The sequence below is a fragment of the Aotus nancymaae genome, unplaced genomic scaffold, assembly GCF_030222135.1.
Source record: "Aotus nancymaae isolate 86718 unplaced genomic scaffold, 86718_ANA_hifiasm-v0.15.2.pri h1tg000012l, whole genome shotgun sequence".
Lineage (NCBI taxonomy): Eukaryota > Metazoa > Chordata > Mammalia > Primates > Aotidae > Aotus > Aotus nancymaae.
Window position 1 is genome coordinate 25,028,483 of NW_026988423.1, and position 21,512 is coordinate 25,049,994.

The 21,512-nt window shown below is 36.0% G+C and overlaps 1 protein-coding gene across 3 annotated transcripts in view; it reads left to right on the forward strand.

The window, feature by feature from the left end:
• Positions 1 to 21,512, forward strand: part of ARHGEF12 (Rho guanine nucleotide exchange factor 12) — a 151,931-nt gene that overhangs the window by 84,730 nt on the left and 45,689 nt on the right. For 2 of the 3 annotated variants that reach the window (XM_012470286.3, XM_021671202.2), the window contains 8 exons: positions 563 to 612; positions 3,419 to 3,476; positions 6,946 to 7,124; positions 8,273 to 8,350; positions 8,547 to 8,666; positions 10,584 to 10,724; positions 16,905 to 16,979; positions 20,028 to 20,120. In XM_012470286.3, the coding sequence (XP_012325709.1) occupies positions 563 to 612; positions 3,419 to 3,476; positions 6,946 to 7,124; positions 8,273 to 8,350; positions 8,547 to 8,666; positions 10,584 to 10,724; positions 16,905 to 16,979; positions 20,028 to 20,120 (794 nt within the window). The remainder of the gene's footprint in view (positions 1 to 562; positions 613 to 3,418; positions 3,477 to 6,945; positions 7,125 to 8,272; positions 8,351 to 8,546; positions 8,667 to 10,583; positions 10,725 to 16,904; positions 16,980 to 20,027; positions 20,121 to 21,512) is intronic. The other variant, XM_021671203.2, reaches the window with a different exon arrangement.

Sequence of the window (21,512 nt, forward strand, 5' to 3'; positions counted from 1 at the left end):
CAATTTCCAAGAATAGAATAATTACATGAATTGCAGGTCATGTGGACTATTGTGCTAGATTCGTCTATCGTGTCATAGTTGTAGGAAGGAATTTACTCCAGTTTTTTTTTTTTTGTACTTTTTAGAAAGCAGTGTTTACATAGTTTTAGAAATCATGTGACTCCTTGGTCTTGATACTTTATTGTCCACACAGAAGTTTCTGAAATTTCAGTTTTCCATGGCACCAAGTGATATTTTGGCAAAGACAGATTAAAGAGATAGCTGTGGTCTGATAATGTTTTCTACTGCTATTACCATATATTAAATACTTCATTTATATTGGGTGCTATAATTTAAGGTAGACAATTTTTTTAATCCCCATTTTATAGGTGATACTGAGGTTTAAACATAAAATCAGTCCAAGGTCATACAACTAGTGAGTGGTAGAAGCAGGATTTGAACTTAAAGTCTGTCTGACTTTACAGCCCATGTTTTTAACCACTTTGTTATACTGTCCCTCTGTCAGGAAGATGATCAGTAAATGCAAATGAATCACATTTTAAGTAATTAATTTCTCATGCAGATGGAGCAGCCATGCGGGCTGGAGTACAGACAGGTGATCGAATCATCAAGGTAAGGAAAAGGCTATTATGGAATTTATGGTAGAATTAAAAAAACAACAAATATTGGTTCTATTCTGATTTTTTCACTTGGATTTTTATAAAAAGTATCATATTATGTATGATACATCTGTTGACTATAAAAACGTATTTCATTTTTCTTAAAATTCTCTTTTACCGAAGGGCATAATAAAAGGATCGAAAATAATGGAGGAATATACGTTTTGAGTAGGAGAGTATATCAGTGTTGTAAAGGTCATTTCTCTCTAGATTAGTCTGTTACTAAGAAATTCTCATCAAAGTACAAGTTGAGCATTTCTAATCTGAAATCTCAAATGCTCCCAACTCTGAAACTTTCTGAGTACCAACATGACACCATAAATGGAAGATTTCACTTCTGACCTCATGTGATGAGTCATGTGACACCATAAATGGAAAATTTCACACCTGACTTCATATGATGAGTCATGTGAAAAAAGCTGGTTTCACCAGGTACAGTAGCCTGAGCCCATGTTACCAGCTACTCAGGAGGCTGAGGTGGGAGGATTACTTGAGTACAGGAGTTGAGACTGCAGTGCACTTTGATCATACCTGAGAATAGCCACAGCACTTTGGCCTGGGCAATATAGTGAGATTCCGTCTTTAAAAAACAGTAAATAAAACCAAACCAAAACAAAAAACTTTGTTTCATGCACAGAAGTATTTAAAATATATAAAGCTATGTTCAGGCGATGTGGATAAGGTATATATGAAACATGAATTTCATATTTAAACCTGGGTCTCATCCCCAAGATGTATCATTATGTATATGTAAATATTCCAAAATTCAAAAAAATCCAGAACACTTCTTCTGGTACCAAGTATTTTAGATAAGTGATACTTGACCTGTATACAAATAGAATTGGAGTGGTAGATGTCAATATGATTATTCTTCCAGATGAACTTTATAAGTATATAAGAATAGTTAAGGAAAAAAATGCATTATATATAATGTGTGTATGTATGAGAAGAGATATATGTGACTCTAGTCTAGATATAGACCTACCAGTGGTATACAATAGAGAGACTAGAAATAGACTTTGGATTCAGATCAGTAGAGAATGGGTTAGTAACTATTCTTGAAATAATTGACTAATTTGATTATTTAAAATCAAATTATTATTACATAGGAAACGATGCCATGAACAATAATTTGGAAGAAATATTTGAAATGTCTCACGGACCAGATAGCCTTAATTTTAAAGAATACTTTTAAATTACTAAGAGAGGAATAAATATTCTGAAAGAAAAATGGGCAAAGAATTTTATCAGGCAGTTTCCCAAAGTAATTGAAATACATAACATATTAATGGGGATATGGCCAACCTCACTGATAACAAAGAAGTAGGAATTGAAATGATAGGTGAAAAATGTATTTGGTTGTTAGAAAATTTAAAGATAGGTAATACACATTTAGCATAGTTTGGGTATGATAAAACGACTATTCTCATGACTTTGCTGTGAGTATAAATTAGGTAAAATCTGTTTGGAGGAAAGTCTGAATATGTATCAAAAGTCTTTAAGAAAGTATGTAACCTAAAAGCAATTTTGCTTTTAGGAACTTATCTGAGGAAATAAGTGTACAAATGTCAAGTTAAGTGTGTACAAGGAAATTTCTACTGGCTTTATCACATAGCTATGCATAAACTGAGGGATCGAGAAATAAATTATATTTCATTTGAAGGGAGGCCGAGGCGGGTGGATCACGAGGTCAAGAGATCGAGACCATCCTGGTCAACATGGTGAAACCCCGTCTCTACTAAAAATACAAAAAATTAGCTGGGCGTGGTGGCGCGTGCCTGTAATCCCAGCTACTCAGGAGGCTGAGGCAGGAGAATTGCCTGAACCCAAGAGGCGGAGGTTGCGGTGAGCCGAGATCGCGCCATTGCACACTCCAGCCTGGGTAACAAGAGTGAAACTCCGTCTCTCAAAAAAAAAAAAAAGAAAGAAAAAAAAAAGCAAAGCATGGATTAGGTCAATATGTATCTTTATTGAAAGATAGCCACCATACAGTGAAAAAAAGTTTTATTTTTTTTCCAGGAAAAAAAAGCCAGTTGTAATGTGTAATGTTTATGTGTCTATTTGATGTGTATATTCTAGAAAAGTGTCTCCAAAATTAAATGTCATAGCGAACAGTAACTATTTCATGGGGCAGGATAAGTATACTTGTACTTATGTTTTTTACACTGATGCATTTGAATTTTAGATAACTTGGATCAGAGAATCAGAAAATTAATGTTAAATCCACATTTGATATTTTTACCTTGATTTGTTTGGTTTAATTCAGAATCAGGATACATTTAGCTGGTCTGAAAATTAATTTTCTTTGTAAAGAGTAGATCATGGTTGAAAAACTAAAAGTAAATTGAGTATTGTGTAAATACTTATTTTAAAAAATTATTTTTGATTTATTATTAATTTTGACAAATTGATGACTTGGTAATTAAAAGCAAAGAGATCTTTTCTATTTGTATGAAGCCCTTCACTGTGAAGGATTTGTAAATCTGTTTCATGGTATGTTTTGTCATTTGTCATGGTGACTACATTGTAATGTTTTGTATGTCAAGGCCTTGGTTTATGTTTAAGTTCATTTTGTTGCCAAATATGCCCTGTAGAATCATGGTGTGAAAGTGAATATTGAATCAAATACATACATATTTTAATCTATCCCTGATTACTATGTTATAAATGGTTATATTATGTATGATCGTTCCTGAAGTAATTTTATCTATTGTCTCAATAGAATGTATCTAACGTACACTACTTCTGTTTTCTCACAGGTGAATGGAACTCTGGTGACTCATTCAAATCATCTGGAGGTGGTGAAGCTAATCAGATGTAGGTGAATGTTATTCTTACTTTTAATTGTTTTCTGAAACCCTTAAAGTAAGGATCAGCAAATTTCCTGTAATAAGCCAAAGAGTAAATATTTAGGCTGTGTGGACTATATAGTCTACTACCGACTCTGTTATTGTATCTTGAAAGCAGCCATAGACAATATGTAAATGAATGGGTGTGGCTGTGTTTCAGTAAAACTTTATTTACCAAAAGTCTGTGATCCTGGTTTAGCCCTTGGCTGGAGTTTGCTGATGCCTGCATTGAAGGAAAATCTGAAGTGAAAACTCTTTACTTACTAATAACTATCTTTTGTCAACTCCATTTATATGGTTGATCATAATATTCTTGTCATTCTTGGTAATATTGAATACATATATTTAAAAAAATGCATTAGTCACCTGAGAGGAAGGAGGTTGAGAAATCAGATATATGGCCTGATGAACTGAAATGAGACTAGCAGTCTTCTCTTGGAAATCTTTAGAGTTAAGAATTTGTGATCTTCAGGTTTGAGTGAGTAGCCTGTTGGACTTAGTTCTCTGTGGAGAAACAGGCTTGAAGCAGTAGGAGAAAATGACCCTGTCATTTTCAGGGTCAAAGGTGGATTCGTGCACCTCCAGCTGGCAGTGAGGTGTGGGCAAGCCAGGCCTCAGCCACCCACAGGGCCTCAGTTTTCCCATTTGCACAGGGAGAAGGGAAGGTTCCATGGCCCTGTGGTGGTGATGGGGTGGGTCATCTGAATCTGGGTCAGGTGAAGTCTAGGTGCTGCTGTACCTTCCCCTACCTGGGCTTTTGTTTCATTTTGTTGTTACCTTTTAACCTTACCTGCTTTCCAAGAGAGGTTTTATATTTTCCTTTTTTTAGGGTCACGGTCTTATAGAGTGCAGTGGTACAATAGCTCACTGCAGCCTCTAACTCCTGGGTTCAAGTGATCCTCTCACCTTGTTTATTTATTTTAATTATTATTATTATTTTTTTGAGACAGAGTCTCACTCTCGCCCAGGCTGGAGTGCAGTGGCGTGATCTCTGCTTACTGCAACCTCTGCCTCCGAGGTTCAAGCGATTCTCCTGCTTCAGCCTCCCAAGTAGTTGGGGTTACAGGCATGTGCCACCACTCCTAGCTAATTTTTTGTATTTTTAGTAGAAACAGAGTTTCACCGTGTTAGCCAGGATGGTCTGAATCTCCTGACCTCGTGATATACCCGCCTTGGCCTCCCAAAGTGCTGGGATTACAAGCATGAGTCACTATGCCTGGCCTTTTTTTTTTTTTTTGGTAGAGACAGGGTCTTGTTATGTTCTCCAGGCTGCTGTCAAACTCCTGGGCTCACCTGCCTCAGTCTCCCAAAGTGCTGAGATTACAGGCATGACCCACTCCACCTGGCCAAGATTTTATATTTTCTAATTACTTCACATATTGAATGGAAAATAACATGACAATTACAATAGAAGTAAAGAAAGTCACATGAGAGTCTACCACCTAGAACATAACTTCCTTTTTCTTTGTTCTGGCCTGGTTTGGGCCTTATGTATTTGCTATTGTATCTCTTAAAGGAAAAAAAAAGGGGAGAGACTGCTTAAACTGATTGCAATTTTAAAAAAGGAATTAAAAAAAAAGAATTTATTATCTTCTGCATCAGATTATTCCACAGTAAAGTAGACTAGAAATAAGAGAGTTGTTTGTGGTCAAGCAGAATCACTACTGTTTCATTCAGTTTCTCTGTGCTGGGTGGGTGGACCTCTTCAGAAGAAATTTAATAAACTAACTTTTTTCTTGGCCTTTTTGCTGCTATGTTAAGCAACTATGAATTTTTTTTAACCTTTTCATCACAGTACTAGTGCTCCAAATGGTCACTTTGATCAGAGTTCTTAACTTTAGTGTATTTTAAAAGAAGTACAGTGATCAAAATTAGATCCCCATACTTAATTTGACTACTTATTTAATGAGAATGTGATTTATAAATTATGTGCTGCATAAATATGGTTTATGTTAATAAGTTTATACCTGATATTGAGAAGTATAAAACCATTTCTTTAGTTTTCTAGGTTGTATTTTTTGCTCAATCTGTGTAAATTTTACTTAAAAAATTAAATCCTAGGATTCTAGCAGTGGATTACTTATCCAATAGTAAGGGCACAGCTAAACACTTAAAGTTAAGCATAAAAACCTCTGCATATCCAAAACAGATATAAATATGACATCCCTAAAGCCTGGGTGTATGTAACAGAGTTCCTGCATGTCTTACTATTTAATGCATATTCTGGATATAATAAAAGTGTTATCAAATCAGAACAGTGTTTAGAAACAGCTAAAGAAAGGAAGGGAAAAGGTAGGAAGCTATTGTAAGCAAGTACATAGGCAAGTGAGATGTAATAGATGACTTTCTGATAGAGAGCAATAAGACTGAAAAGCCTTAGAAAGTGTTTACATGTAGAATTCCTCCAAATCATAACACTTGTGACTACTACACATAGCAAAAATTGTTTTTAGAATGCCAAAGCACCATGAAAGAATTGATAATGATTTCCATGGGAGGGTTAAATTGGAAGACAAATGTGAAATACATTTAAAAGTTCTATTGAAATGTCTAATAAAAAGGTTTTGCCATGTCTTTTACTGAGTCTGATTATGGTGATTTTTGCTATCTGGATATTCCCCCCTGTAGTATCTCTAATGAATTCCTTTCCATTTCTCCAGATATTTTCTACTAAAATTTACTAACTTATTGATTGTGTTTTTCCCTGTTATTGTGGAATATTTTTTGGTGATACTCATTTTGTAAAGTTAACTTAAATTTGCATTTTATATTCTAGCATAGGCACTAAACCCTGCCTAGGTAGTATCATCTTAAAATATGAAAATTTAGGCCGGGTACCGTGTCTCACACCTGTAATCCTAGCACCTTGGGAGGCCAAGGTGGGCGGATCACTTTAGTTCAGGAGTTCAAGACCAGCCTGGCCAACAAAATACAAAAATCGCTGAGCATGGTATCACATGCCTGTAGTACCAGCTACTTCTGGGGGCTGAGGTGGGAGGACTGCTTGAACCCAGGAAGTTGAGGCTGCAGTGAGCTGATATTGTGCCACTGCACTCCAGCCTGGAAGATTTAAAAAATTTAATTTTAAGAAATTAATTAAACATAGCCACTAATAGATGGTTGATTTTAACTCTCCTCTAAATTAAGAAAATATGTTATTGAGTTATACATTTTATTTGCTTTTAAGTAATATCTGATCTTACAAGTAGTAACTTGCCGTCTGAAAATGGCATCGTTCTTTTGGATTTTTAGGGCAGTCATAAAAGAGAAATTTCATTGGATTTTTTTTCTGTGGAGACATGGTTAACAGATGATGGGACAGTCTTACATAACTGGATCTTTTAGAACTATCAAGATTAAGTACTAAAATGCTATAAAAAGTTTCTTGACAATGTTATTTTCCCTTCCCTTCCCTTTTTCCATCTCCCCACCCCAAGCTGGTTCCTATGTAGCTCTCACTGTTCAGGGACGCCCACCTGGGTCGCCCCAGATTCCACTTGCCGATTCTGAAGTAGAGCCATCAGTCATTGGACATATGTCTCCCATCATGACATCTCCTCATTCACCTGGAGCATCTGGGAATATGGAGAGAATCACTAGTCCTGTACTCATGGGGGTAAGAATGGGAAAATTTCTTAGTAAATGCTCAGTCTTATAAGTATGTGTTTATATTAAGAATTTTAAATATTGGACTGATTAGCAAATTAAATTTAAGATTCTGGAAAACAACTTTCTAATATAAAAATTACATAATGATTAGGAATAGTTAGAATCTTGTCATAGCAGATTTAACAAGTATTAAACACCTGCCATATGTAAAACAATGTGCCACCCACAAAAATATAATTAAGATACTCTATGTTCAAGGTTCTTAGTCATCTTAGAATGTATACTTTTAAGAGGACGGGAATTTTTGTTTATTTTGTTTACTGTTGTGTTTCCAGTACCTGAAATATTGCTTAGCATGTAGACTGTACTTAACAAAGCTTTGTTGACCGAGATTAAATCAAGGGTATACACGTAACTATAATACAAAGGCAGAATGTAGACATTATGAGGGCAAAAAATACTAAGTTAAGCACATAGAAGAAGAAAAATAAATAGAAGGAGCTAAAAAGCACAAATATTGTGGAGAAGTAGCTAGGATTTTTGTTTGGTTGGTGCCTGTTAAGGATGTATGTAGTGGGAGATGAACTTGAAAATAGTAGGTTGACTATATATTTTGAAAAATGACATCTACCAGGCTAATTTACATGTAACTAGATAAGCAGTATTCAACATTTTTCTTTTAAAGCAAAAGAGTACGTGATTATCCTAGGATTATCAGAAGACTAATTTGGTAAAATAGGGTTGTGAAACAAGGAGGGATGATGGGTGAGGAATTAGGGAGCTGTCTTCATATTTCAGGTAAGAGGTACTGAACATTTGAGCTATGCATGGGGATCGATAGTAAGGATCCGAATGAGGGAAAGTAAAAGATACTATTCTTATACTAAGAAAACTTCTCCAATATCAATATTTAATGTTCTCTTGAACCCAGTTTAGTAAAAGTGAAATAGAAGGGAAGGCATTTCCTTGTAGCTTCTTATCTTTTAAGTGTGATGTCTAAAAGCCTGTCCTTATAATCCAGAAATAGAGAAAAACCTAATAGGTATTGATAATTGGAGCTGAGGCAGAACTTTGCATGTCACATTTCCTCTATTTATTTTAGCTTCATTTTCTCTATACTGGTTGTTGTTTGTTTTTTATCTTTTTCTTTTCTAGGAGGAAAACAATGTGGTTCATAACCAGAAAGTAGAAATTCTGAGAAAAATGTTACAGAAAGAACAGGAACGACTACAGGTATTAAATGAGAAGTAGGGCTGTTTACAGGCCAATAAAAACGTGAGTGGGCATTGTTGAGTCAGTGTTTATCATACTTTCAATCAAGCAGTATTGTAACCAATGTCATTAGCTATTTTATTGATTAAGAATGGACGATTTCTGTATCTTTTTTACAAAGGTAATTAATTCTGAAAATATTTTTATAACTTTTCAGTTATTGCAGGAAGATTACAACCGAACACCTGCCCAAAGATTGCTAAAAGAGATCCAAGAGGCCAAGAAACACATTCCTCAGCTGCAAGAGCAGTTATCCAAAGCCACAGGCTCTGCTCAGGTAGCATCACTATTACAAATGCTACCCAACTTTTTGCAGGATAATTTTCTTTTGGGAATGTGTCAGAGAATGTTGCAGTTGCCTTTTTTAAAGTTATTTTTCTAGCATAGGACAACAGGATATCCTGTTAAGGATGTTACAGAAGTAATGACTAACAAAAATAAATGTGGGCGTCTGATTGCTTGCTTGGTCATGATATCACATTTCTTTGTTCCATAATGATGTAAAAAAGAATTGAGTGCTTTTGCTTTAATGTGACAAACTACTAAAATGTATTTAGATGTGTATATTTATATTTTTTGTGGTTCATTCTGCCATCTTAAAATAGAATGGCAGTTGATATGTTTTTAAGTAGGAATATAAGATTTTAAAACGACAGGCATTGAGCTAAATATATGGACAAACGTTTTCTTATTTAATCTGCCTAACAACTCTGAGGTTACTTATGTTTGTTTTTCTCCAGTTTGTGTATATACTTAGAGAGAGACAGATTAAATGACTTGTCTGAGATCATATAGCTCAAAAGTAATAGAACTGGAATTCAAACCCAGTCTGAGGATTTAAAAGCACATTCATACTTTTAATGACTATATTTTTATTGTAATTTAAAAATAGATTTCAGTAGAATTTATTGTGTAGGTATAAGCTATAGAGATAATGGTCTCTTAAGAAAAAAAATAGCTCAGCATTTATATGTTAACCAGACTTACATTCTGTAATATTTAGATTTGGGATATGTAAAGCACCTTATACGTCATCTTAAAGCAAAGTGGATAAATTGCCTATACGTTTAAAATAGGTAAAAGCTATTTATCACTATTCCTGAGTTAAGTCTGAAGGGAAAGCTACATATTTGCAAAATAATTCTTTGAGATCGATCATCTAGCTTAATCTTACTTTCTGATTAAAAAAAAATTATAGTAGAGAAACCTAGGGTCTAAACTGGTTAAATGACCTCTATAAGGCCATGCAGTATGTAAGGTCCCCTGACATCCTGGTTTAGTGTACTTTTGATTCCAGTTTTTTTTTTTTTTCATTACTTTCAGTCCTACTAACTGTGTGACATTTTAAGGTGTTATACCTCAGTAATATTGGCAGTTTTATGTTATTACTGGGCAAAGACAATATTCTTACCCTGTTTGGACAGCGATCTAAATGCTTATAACCTGGCTGGGTGTGGTGGTTCATGCCTATAATCCCAGCACTTTGGGAGGCTGAGCAGGCAGATCACTTGAGGTCAGGAGTTCAAGACCAGCCTGGCCAACATGGTGAAACTCCGTCTTTACTGAAAATAAAAAAATTAGCCAAGCATGGTGGTGCGTGCTTGTAATCCCAGCCACTCAGGCATCTGAGGCAAGAGAATCTCTTGAACCATGGAGGCGGAGGCTACAATAAGCCAAGATCCTGCCACTGCACTCCAGTCTGGACAACAGAGTGAGACTCTGTCTCAAATTAAATAAATAAATAAATGCTTATAATCTGATCTAAATGCTTATAATAATTTATGTTATAGCATTATGTCCCAGAATTGGCCATTGATTGAAACCCTGAAGCATTGGAAGGTAGTTAACAAGAAGCTGTAGGGTTATAACCTTTATTAATGGGCAGACAATATGAATTATATAAATTAACAAACCATTTTACCTTTTTGCTATATTTAGAAGTTTGAACTTATATACTTTTTACTAAAACATCACTCGCCCTGTCTTTAAAGTCATGCCATTTTAGAATCCTAGAATTAATAGTTACTTATTGATTTTACTCGTAGAATTTTAAACATTCTTGAGCACATCACAATGTCCAACTTTTACCAGTCTCCATGTAGATTGTAGTACCACTCTGTTTCTTTGTGCAGCAAGTAATGAAAGTTTTCTTTTATGTGTTTGTGTGGGTGTGTTTTTCTTTAATCTCTTTTAGGATGGAGCTGTAGTTACACCCTCCAGACCTTTAGGTGACACCCTAACAGTCAGTGAGGCAGAAACAGATCCTGGAGATGCACTGGGCAGGACTGACTGTAGCAGTGGTGATGCTTCTCGGCCCAGTAGTGACAATGCAGATGTAAGCATTAAGTGTTCAAAATCTTTTTCTTCTGTATTCTTCCTTACAGCCTCTTTCTAGATTTGATTTTGAGTTATGTGAATTAGAGGTGTCTTAGCACTTTTTACCATTCCCATTTTTAATGTACCAAATTGATAAACAGAAATTCTGGATACTGTGTTCCAGAGTTCACTTTTTCCCTTGAACACCCATTGCCAACTGTTTCTTTTACAGGGATGGAATTTCCCAGCAGGCATCTTGTTCGTGGGTAGAGAAGTTAATAATGCCAGTGCATTCTTACTGAACCGAGAGACCAACTGTTGGTATCTTTAAGAGCATGTTAATATTCCATTTGTGGTCAGAGTGACTCAGTCTTGAATCATGGGGCACTTTGCCATTACCAAGAGAAAAAACCTTAGTCCTTTTAGATAGGCTTCAGTTAATAGCCCAGGTTTAGTAACAGCACTTTCTTGATTAACCCAGAAACTACCAGATGAACATGAGTATCTGTTAAGAAGATGATAATAAGACATTTTAAGCTGAATATGATGTAACACCATAGATATATGAATACTTAAAAGCTAAGTTCAGTGTTGCTTACTCAGCAATACTTTGTAAATTATATGCAATGATAGGAATAATGACTTCAGTGTAGATCACCCTCTTTAAAAGTGATGCGAGAAGTAGTCTGAATGAGTGTTTCTGTAATTGTGGGTCATGAAATCAATTTAGTGGATTGTATTTATTTTAAAAAAGAATAGGAAATACAGTGCTTTGCGTATAGAAGAGGTGTCATTTCTTGGGACTTTTGTTATGTATACACACATATATACTATTTAACAATGTGAAGTTTCTCTCTTATTGAAGGTTGTGGGGCTTTTTGTTTTGCTTTGTTGTTTTTTAAAAAGGAAGCTATGGTCTAAGCCATCATTCAGGCTGCCTCTTGAGGCTTAGGCCCAATGACCCAGTTCCTCATGCAAAAAACAAACTGAGGATTTGTGGGGTTTTTTTTTTTTTTTTTGAAAGATAGCAATAGGAATCTTGTGATGGGGTTAGCTAAAGGTTTTAATGGAAAATTTTAAGTTGGGCTCAAGGAAAAAATGGTAATCGTTAATATTTGTTGGGTATACACCCCATACACTATGGTGTTTTATGTTCCTTGGTTAATTCTCAAAATGGCCTTATGAAGTAGTACTGTTGTTACTGTAACTTTATAAAAGAAATAACTGAGGCCAAAGGGAGTTAACTGACTTTCCAAACTTATTCAGGCAATAGGTGATCTACTTCCACCTAGCTCCAAAATACCAGTAATCTAAATATAAACAAAACCACTGAGGTATGAAAATGCATAAAGTTTTGAGAGAGCAGTCAAATTTTTAGGGCAACCTGGCATATTAGGGTTATAGATGAAATGGCTAGAGATTATCTTAGAAGCCAAATCATGAGTCCAGGTTATAAAGAGCTTCAACTTGTTCTATCAGTACATACTGCTCTTGGGAATACTTCTCACACTCTTTTGTTTTAGTGCTGTGTCTCCTCTCTGTTTTCATGGCTTGCCCCTACCATGAGATGGGGAAGTTCCTTGAGAGCACAGGGACTATCTTGTCTGACTTTATGTTTCCAAAGTGTAGCAAATTGTAGGCAGTAGGAACAAATGATAGGAATGAGAAATTTGAATTTTATCTTGTATTTAGAGGAATGTTACAATAAAATCAATGACTTATAAATATAACTTCATGGCTGGGTGTGGTGGCTCACACCTGTAATCTCAGCATTTTGGGATGCCGAGGCGGGCGGATCATGAGGTCAGGAGATCGAGACCATCCTAGCCAACATGGTGAAACCCTCTCTCTACTAAAAATACAAAAACTAGCTGGGCGTGGTGGTGGGCGCCTGTAGTCCCAGCTACTCAGGAGACTGAGGCAGGAGAATTGCTTGAACCTGTAAGGTGGAGGTTGCAGTGAGCCAAGTTCGTGACACTGCACTCCAGCCTGGTGACAGAATGAGACTCTGTCTCAAAAAAAAAAAAAAGGAAATATAACCTTATGAAAGAGTGAATTGTTGGCCAGGTGCTGTGACTCATGCCTGCAATCCTACCACTTTGGGAGGCCAAGGTGGGTGAATCATGAGGTCAGGAGTTCGAGAGCAGTCTGGCCAGCATGGTGAAACCCTGTGTCTACTAAAAAATACAAAAAAAAAAATTTAGCTGAGGCCGGGCGCGGTGGCTCACACCTGTAATCCCAGTACTTTGGGAGGCTGAGGCGGGTAGCTCACGAGGTCAAGAGATCGAGACCATCTTGGCCAACATGATAAAACTCTGTCTCTACTAAAAATACAAAAACTAGCTGGGCATGGTGGCACATGCCTGTAGTCCCAGCTTCTTGGGAGGCTGAGGCAGGAGGTTGCAGTGAGCCGAGATCGTGCACTGCACTCCAACCAGACAACACAGAGCAAGACTCCGTCTCAAAAAAAAAAAAAATTAGCTGAGGGTGTTGGCACGTGCCTGTAATCCCAGCTACTTGGGAGGCTGATGCAGGACAATTGCTTGAATCTGGAAGGCAGAGGTTGCAGTGAGCTGAGATCGTGCCATTGCATTGCAGCCTCGGTGACAGAGCAAGACTCCATCTCGGGGGAAAAAAAGAAAAGAGTGAATTGTTGAGTATAGAAATAGGTGTTCCAATCAATTAAGACTGTTTGACATGTAATTGATACTTAGTATCTGAATAAACAACAAAATCAATGGATAAAGTGTTTGGGCTTTATCTTGCATGCAGAAGAGAGTCACCATCAGAAACATATCTGTGGAAAATCATTTGGAATAAAGAGGGATCTGTAAGAAAAGAAAACTGCGACTTAATAGGAACTTTAACAGATATGTGCTGAATGGATAATAGTTAACATTTATTGAATACCTACTTTGTGTCAGAGGTTGTACCCATTGCTTTACAGATACTTTTTTTTTTTAACACTTAATAACAATCTTACAAAAGCGGCATCACCATTTTATATATGAGGAAACTGAGGCCAAATAAATAAATGATTATTGTGGAAATCTGAGTGAGAAATGATAAAAAATCCAAGCTAGGCTGTCTTTCTGAACACATAACACACTAGTTTAATTTCTACGAGTGTCTATTTGAAGCTAAAGATGTGTTGCTTTTAGCTTATGAATTTCCATGTTTATTTCAGTTGTATTGTAGTAAGTATGGAGGAACCAGTCTGCTTTTGTTGTTGTTGTTGTTGTTTTTAACAGTACTTTGAGTTGCTGTTTTAGATTTTGTCTTTTGAATCAATGCTTTTAACTTTTTTCATTGTCTTCTCATTTTTATGAAATAATTTCCTAGTGGTGTTTGTGATATTGTTACAAAGAAAATTTCCTGCTTTTGCTTACCTTGGAGAAGGCTTTAAAGAATGCCTTGATACCCAGTTCTCACAAGAGAAGCAACTTGATAACAAATCATGATCTAAAATTCAGAGCATTTTCCATTTTGATTTTCAGTTTGTGAGTGATATTTTGAAAAATTATTCATTTTGGAAAAATTTTAAACATATTTAAAAATAGAGACTAACATAATCCTCCTCAGGTCCCTGAGAAGCTCGCCTCAGCAGTTTTGTTTGTATCCCCTATTCCTCACATCCTCCAAACATTGGATTAAAGTAAATCCAAGGCATTAGTTTATTAATATGTCTCTCTAAGAGACAAGAAGATGTTTAAAAAATATAGCTATATTATCTTTATTAAACCTTAAGAATTAATATTTTCTTTTTTTCCTTTTTTTTTTGAGATGAAGTTTTGCTCTTGTTGCCCAGGCTGATTGGCAATGGCTCGATCTCAGCTTGCTGCAACCTCTGCCTCCTGGGTTCAAGTGATTCTCTTGCCTCAGCCTCCCGAGTAGCTGAGATTACAGGCACCCACAACCACGCCTGGCTAATTTTTGTATACTTAGTAGAGATGGGGTTTCACCATGTTGACCAGGCTGGTCTTGAACTCCTGACCTCAGGTGATCCACCCACATCAGCCTCCCAAAGTGCTGGGATTACAGGTGTGAGCCGCCATGCTGGGCCAATATTTTCTAAATACAGAATTGTTTTACAGTTTTTTCTTTTTACAGTTTATTTGATTCAGGATGCAGTCAAGACCTTCATATTGCCATTGCTTGATAAGTCATTTTAAGTCTCTATAATTTATAATAGTTTCCTTCTTTTTTTTTCCTTGGTGATTTTTGTTGTTGTTGTTAAAGAAATTGGGTCACATGTTCAGTAAAACAATTCATTTTCTAATTGTATTTTCGTGGTGGTGTATGACATGTTCCTTTATCTAGATTTTTCTGAAAATTCCTAGTTAAATCTACAGTCTTGATCAGATTAAGGTTTGATTGTTGTTATTTGGGATAATTCATGGATGGTATTGTGTACATCTCATTATATCACATCAGGACGTGAATGGTTGTCTTACTGTGGTTGTAAGTTTATTTAAGGTGTTTAGGTGATGTCAACATGATTTTCTTCATTATAACATTCCCTTTCAAGCTTTTTTTTGAGACAGAGTCTCGCTCTGTAACCAGGTACCAGGCTGGAGTGCAGTGGTGCAGTCTTGGCTCACTGCAACCTCCGCCTCCCGGGTTCAAGCAATTCTCCTGCCTCAGCCTCCTGAGTAGCTGGGACTACAGGTGCGTGCCACCACGCCCAGCTAATTTTTGTATTTTTAGTAGAGACAGGGTTTCACCATGCTGGCCAGGATGGTCTCGATCTCTTGACCTCGTGATCCACCTGCCTCGGCCTCCCAGAGTGCTGGGATTACAGGCGTGAGCCACCGCACCCGGCCTCAAGCTTTTATGAAATGTTTTCACATGCCATTCATGATCAAAATGCCTCGATCCATTGTTTAATTCAGAGTTTCAAAAGGATAATTTTGTCATTATTGTGTATTACATAGAGTTATGTTATGACAAATGATTTCCCTTACTGGCTAGTAGGTTACCCTAAAATATAGCTTATGCAGAAAATGTAGGATAAATACTTCCCTTGATTCTTTTCAGAAGAGTCTTTTCAGGAGAGATGGTACTCTTACAAACTCCAAAGGTGACAAGTAAGAGGGGTCTATGTGTGTAATATTTTGAACTCACAAATTTCAGTATGAGTTACTCTTTTTGTTGTTGGTGGGAGCCCCCTCAAATTTTCACGTGTGTTCTTTTGACATGCCCCTCCAATATCTGATAGCTTCCTTGCTTTTTGTGACAGAATTATTCTGATCTTATCTTTTATATCTCTTGTCCAAGACCCGAAGTCATTCATTTCTCCAAGGTGGGTCATACATTTGAAACTGCTGTTTTCTCTTGGTAACAGAAATATCTTGTGATATCACCAAGATATCTTAGTATATGCATAGGTAAAATGTATCTTCCCTGTTGGCATTCATTAGGTCCCTGGTTCCTCATTTTCAGTTGCTCTAAAGAATGGCTCACATTGCTTTGGGGTGTTCCTCATCTCCACAAAGTGAGTTTTCTGCGTGCCATATAGTTTATATTTTATACAATCGGTCTCAGTCCCCTAAACAATATAGTATAACAACTATTTATATAACATTTACACTGTATTAGGTATTATAAGTAATCTAGAGATGGTTTAAAGTATATATAGGATGTGCATAGGTTATATGCAAATACCATACCATTTTATATCAGGGACTTGAGCATCCAATCTTCCACAAATACTGAAGAACAACTGTATTAGATCATCCCAAACATACCATATAAATGTATTAAAATCCACGTTTCACCTGAAGACAGAATAGTAGAAGCTTAACTGTACTCATAAGAAGGGCAAAATGCTTTTCTTGGATAGAAAGGATAGTTTAAGAAGGTAAGGGTTAAGGAAGATAAAGAGAGTTTGATTTTGACATAATGAGTTTGAGATATACAATGTATTTAGTTATTTGGTAGAAAAGTAACCTCCAGGTCTGGAGATTAGGTAAAATGATTTTGTTGGTTCTGAATTGTTTATCAACATAAAACTGAAAAGGTGAGAGAATAAGTGACTTGCCAAAGTAAGGAAAAAGTCGCAGAACCAGCTGTTCTGTGAAAGATATTTAGTAGTTGTAAATACAAATATGAAAATCAGAACAGTATTTTTCATACTTTTTTCCTCATCTCCTTTTGGTGTGCCTATTGAAATGAACTGAAGATCTTGTCTTTTCATTAGAGTCCCAAGAGTGGCCCGAAAGAGAGGATTTATCTAGAGGAAAACCCAGAGAAAAGTGAAACAATTCAGGACACTGTGAGTATGAAATTCATGCAATGGTAGTGCTGTCTTTAACTGTCCTTATACTGAAAGTATGTATAAACACATCTGATGTTTGCATATTTTATTTTTTATTTTCAAGACGGAGTTTCACTCTGTCATCCAGGCTAGAGTGCAGTGACATGATCTCAGCTCACTGCAATCTCTGCCTCCCAGGTTCAAGTGATTCTTCTGCCTCAGCCTCCTGAGTACTTGGGATTACAGGTGCACACCACCATGGCTGGCTAATTTTTGTATTTTTAGTAGAGATGGGGTTTCACCATCTTGGCCAGGCTGGTCTTGAACTCCTGACCTCGTGATCCACCTGCCTCGGCCTCCCAAAGTGCTGGGATTACAGGTGTGAGCCACAGTGCCTGGCCTTTTATTTTTTATTTTTTGGAGAAAAAATATTTAAATTTATTAAACTTAATAAAGATTTGAATAAGTCAAGAGATATTCCATGGTTAGTAAATATTATTAGGTTCCTTAGTATTTGCCATGGTGGTAACATGAAATGTACTAGCTTAACTATTTTTTAAATGTGCAGTGACATTAAGTATATTCACATTGTTGTGCGGCCATCACTGCCAACCATCTCCAGAACTTTTGCATTTTCTCCAGCGGAACTCAGTACCTAATAAACAGTAAGTCTACATTTTCCCCTTCTCCCTAGCCCTTGGCAGCCACCATTCTGCTTTCTCTCTATGAATTTGACTACTTTAGATACTCATGTAAAAAGAATGATACAGTGTCTATCCTTTCATAACTGGCTTATCTCACTTAGCATATGACTTCAGGTTTCATCCATGTTGTAGCATGTGTCAGAATTTCTTTCCTTTTTGAGACCAAATAATATTCCATGGCATGTATATAAACCACATTTTGTTTATCTGTTCATCTGTCAATGGGTACTTAGATTGCTTGCACCTTTTGGCTATTGTGAATATGCTGCCTTGCTTTCAGTTTTTTTAGGTATTTATCTAGAAGTAGAATTGCTGGATCTTACATATTCTTATTTGCATGCTTTTAAGCATTTTGGTTTTATTTTCTAATTAGATTTGTTTACAGTTTTGTAATAAAAGATACAACAGCATTTTGTAATGTTTTTATTATCAGCAACTTAGGGACTATTGAAAAATCGGAGACATCAAATCAGTTATAATATCAAAATTATCTGACTACTACTCTAAACTAATTTATGTTGTTTCACTTAATTTCTTTTTTCTTTCTTTTCTTTTTTTTTAGAGATGGGGTTTCACCCTGTTGGCCAGGCTGTTCTCAAACTCCTGACCTCAGGTGATCCACACGCCTCAGCCTCCCAAAGTGCTGGGATTACAGGCATGAGTCACAGCACCCAGCCAGTTTCACCTGATTTCTTTTTATTGGAATTATTAAAGCCTTGAGGTTAAAGAAAATAATAAGAGTTGTTAAAAAGCAGAAATATGTTTAGGAGACTCAATATGTAGTGCTGCAACACAAGGAGGAAAAACTACAGATACATATTATTCACTCACTTTAAAATTTGTGGATCTGTTTATACTGCTTCAACTATAACTGCTATGCAAATGTCTCTCAAACCATTATAGGCCCACCCTTCTTTGCTAAGCTCCATGCAGATCTTACATGTCAAACGGCTGTCAGATTTAAGCCAAACTCATTCTTTTCCTATTTCTTCCAAAATGTTTATTTCCCTAATCCTATTTGGTCTTTGATTTTAGTACTTACGGTCTTCAGACATCCTGTATGTATGCATATATACATGTATTTGTGTAAATGTATATGTATGAATGACACAGAGTCTTACTCTGTTGCCCAAGCTGTTGTACAGAGGTTAAATGTAACCTCCAACTCTTGGGCTCAAACAATCCTCCCACTTCACTTTAGCCTCCTGGGTAGCTAAGACTATAGGCACACGCCACCATGCCTGGCTATTTTTTTCTAATTTTTTTAGAGATGGGTCTTGTTTTGCCCAGGCTGGTTTCAAACTCCTGGCCTCAAGTGATCCTCCCTCCTTGACTTCCCAAAGTGCTGAGATTACAGGCCTGAGCTACTGTGCCCAGCCCCGAGGTTTATTACTTTATATATTAATGCCTCTATACTGCCGTTCTCATGCTGAAAACAACTGTGTGAGTTGACAAATGGAGGAACTATTGCATGACGAACTATCTGCCAATCTACAATTTATTTTTACAAAATTGTTATCTTTGTTTCTATAGCAGTGTTTGTGAGATTACTTGATGATTTTAGAGCATTGTATCAGCAGTTTTTCAGGCAAGAGTGATTTTGCCTCTGTGGACATTTGGCAGATGTCTGGAAACATTTTTGATTGTCTAGGACTGGGAGGCTACAACTGGAATTTGGTGGGTACGTAGAGGTCAGGGATGCTGCTAAACATCTTAGAATGCTCAGGCCAGCCCTTACAGCAAAGAACTCTCTGGTCCAAAATGTCAGCAGTGCCACAGTTGAGAAACCCTGCATTATACATTTATAAAAATAAAAAGGAAAAAATATTGCTCCATGATAGCTTTCAGTTATGTATCATTAATGGATTAGTACTTCTCAGGTTTATTAACCTCTCTGCTAACTTTGTCTTTTCATTTCTGCTCTTATTTTTCCTTTGTCCTATTGTCTTCATTCACTTTTTCTTTAATTTTTTAATTGTAACCATTTATGTAAAACAACTTTATTTCTTCCTATAAGAAGTTCTAGGTATGTATGAATCAATAAATGAAGTTACGGAAGTGTACAGAAAGTGTTAGAGTCAGATAATCAGGCGTATAGTGAGCAAAGGATATTTACTCTTCCAAGGGAAATGGTTTTTTCCCTGAAAAAACAATCGTTGTGATCATTTTCTCTGTCAGAGTGGTTCATGGCTTTGAAAATTTGTAAACCCCTACTTTGAAAAAATAAAGTACTTCAAAGGAAATAAACAAAAAGAAACCTCACCATTTAAGTGAACCATGTCTTTTTGATGAGTTGGCTTTCTTCTTTTCTAAATTTGACCACCAGATAATTTTTCTGTTTCTTTTCTCTGAATGTTACCAGGATACTCAATCACTCGTCGGAAGTCCCTCAACCCGTATAGCACCTCATATTATTGGAGCAGAAGATGATGATTTTGGTACCGAACATGAACAGGTGATGACTTTCTTCTTTCTAAAAAACAAATTATTACTTTTCTGCAATGTCTGATTTGTTGCAAAAATGAACACTTTCTGGAGATGAAGGTAACATTCATAAGGATTTGAAGCTAAATCTGAAGAACCAATAGCCCCTTGGGTTAATTGGTTATTTTAGCTTTGGCCAACAGAAATGACCTTGCTTTTAAAGCCAGTGAGAATTAGGTTATTAATTTATATTTAAGTACTTCATTTCGTTGGGGTTAGTGTATTTCTTAAAATGGTATTTTTAAAAAAAAATTAAATCCCAGTTCATTGGTGGTATAAAGGAATATGATTAGCTAGATTCTTGTCCTTATATCCTGTGATCTTGCTAAATTCACTTATTATTTCTAGGTGCTTTAAAAAATAAGTCTTTTGGAGTTTTCTACATAGATAAATATGTTGTCTACAATTTTTATCTCTTTATTTTCAATCTGTTTATCTTTTATTTCTTACTCTTGCCTTTATTGCACTGGCTAGGACTTTCAGTATGAGGTTGAATCAGAGTGAAAAGACATGCTTGCCTTATTCCTGATCTTAGGGAGAAAACACTCAGTCTTTCATCATTAAGTATGATGTTAGCTATACGTATTTTTTAGAGGTTATTTATAAGGTTAACGATTGTTAGGTTAAGGCATACTCCTAGTTTGCTGAGAGTTTTTATCATGACTGGATGTTCAATTTTGTTGAATGAGATTATTGTGTGGTTTTTCTGATTATTTATTAATATGGTAAGTTACACTGATTGATACTAGAATGTTAAACTAGTCTTGCATTCCTGGAATGAACCCCAGTTGGTCATGATGTGTTATCCCTCTTACATATTGTCAGTTTCAATTTGCCATTATTTTACTGAGGATTTTTTACGTCTCTGTTCATGAGGGATATTGGTGTGTAGTTTTTCTTTTTGTAATAACTTTGTCTGGTTTGATAGTTGGGTAATGCTGGTCTTTAGAATGATTTGGAATAAGAAAATTCTGATGTGCTAGTTTACGTTATTGTTTTCTGTGTTCAGTTTATGTAGGGATTATACAAATATTCTAGGATTTTTCTTACTTAAACTCATACAACTTCGTTTCCCACCATTTCTTCAATTAGCCCAGAAGAAAAGGAAAAACAGCTATTTTATGATTGGGCACAAAGCCTCCACTGCATTTCTAGAAATGTTGTTAGACTGGTTTTTTTACATACTGATTTGTATACATCTGAGCTCCTTGATAATCATTTCCTAAACTTCCATTCTCCCTAAGTGGTCTTTCTTCTAACCTATCCCCAAGAGATGGTTAATGTTCAGAGAAAGAGATTCCATAGCTTCTATTGTTAATAAATTTTAGTGAAATTTTTTAAATCTTGAATTTTTTATAGGGAG